The 752-nt window shown below is 26.5% G+C and overlaps 1 protein-coding gene across 1 annotated transcript in view; it reads right to left on the bottom strand.

Moving 5' to 3' along the window:
* The window catches only part of LOC105620000 (DNA polymerase theta), a 10,442-nt gene that overhangs the window by 3,931 nt on the left and 5,759 nt on the right, over positions 1 to 752 (bottom strand). Inside the window, exon 13 of the mRNA XM_012201511.1 lies at positions 4 to 303. Within this exon, the coding sequence (XP_012056901.1) occupies positions 4 to 303 (300 nt within the window). The remainder of the gene's footprint in view (positions 1 to 3; positions 304 to 752) is intronic.

Raw genomic sequence — 752 nt, 5'->3', positions numbered from 1 at the left:
AGCTTCATTTAAATGTTGACTGTTCGATTCAATTACTTCATTCTTGTCGGAAATATTGGTTTCACTTTCTTTACATATGTCAAGTTTCGGATTATTTTCCTTTTGATTTTCGTTACTCACGGGCGATTTTACATGTAATGAATTTTCTATAATGGATGTTCTCATTTTCGGAGAGTTCTTTACATCCAAATTCTGGATTTTTTCTTTTATGTCAGACATATCTTCAACATTTTTGGTGCATGTATTTACTTGTAGAAATTGCTCATTTTGTTCCCATGGCATCTGCTCCAGCCCCAATTCGTTCTATAAATAATCAATGTTTTATTTCAATAAATGCGAGAGAGAAAGAGAGAGAGAAAAAAAGAAATCGATATTTATTTATCACTCTGGTATAAAATCTCCTTAAGCTCAACTTTCATAAAAATCTACACAATAAATATTTTGCAAAAGAACATTTTTTAGAGAGAAGCAAAATCAGTGTGTAAATACTGGGTGAGTTTAAGTATTACATGAGTCATTGTATAAAAGTGAGTATGTGTTAGTGAATACAAAAAATAAAAATAACAATAATCAAACATAAGAATAAATAAAAAAACAATAATTTAACATAAAAGTAAATATAAAAAATACAATAAAAATAAATATAATACAATAAAAATAAATAAAAAAGTATAAATAATAATTAAACACTGGATTTAAATTACAAAATTAACAATAATTAAGAGAGAGAGAGAGAGAGAGAGAGAGAGAGA

Source organism: Atta cephalotes (assembly GCF_000143395.1).
Source record: "Atta cephalotes unplaced genomic scaffold scaffold00023, whole genome shotgun sequence".
In the NCBI taxonomy this organism is placed as follows: Eukaryota; Metazoa; Arthropoda; class Insecta; order Hymenoptera; family Formicidae; genus Atta; species Atta cephalotes.
Note: the sequence above shows the minus strand (reverse complement) of the source record. Positions and strands in the feature narration are given on the sequence as shown.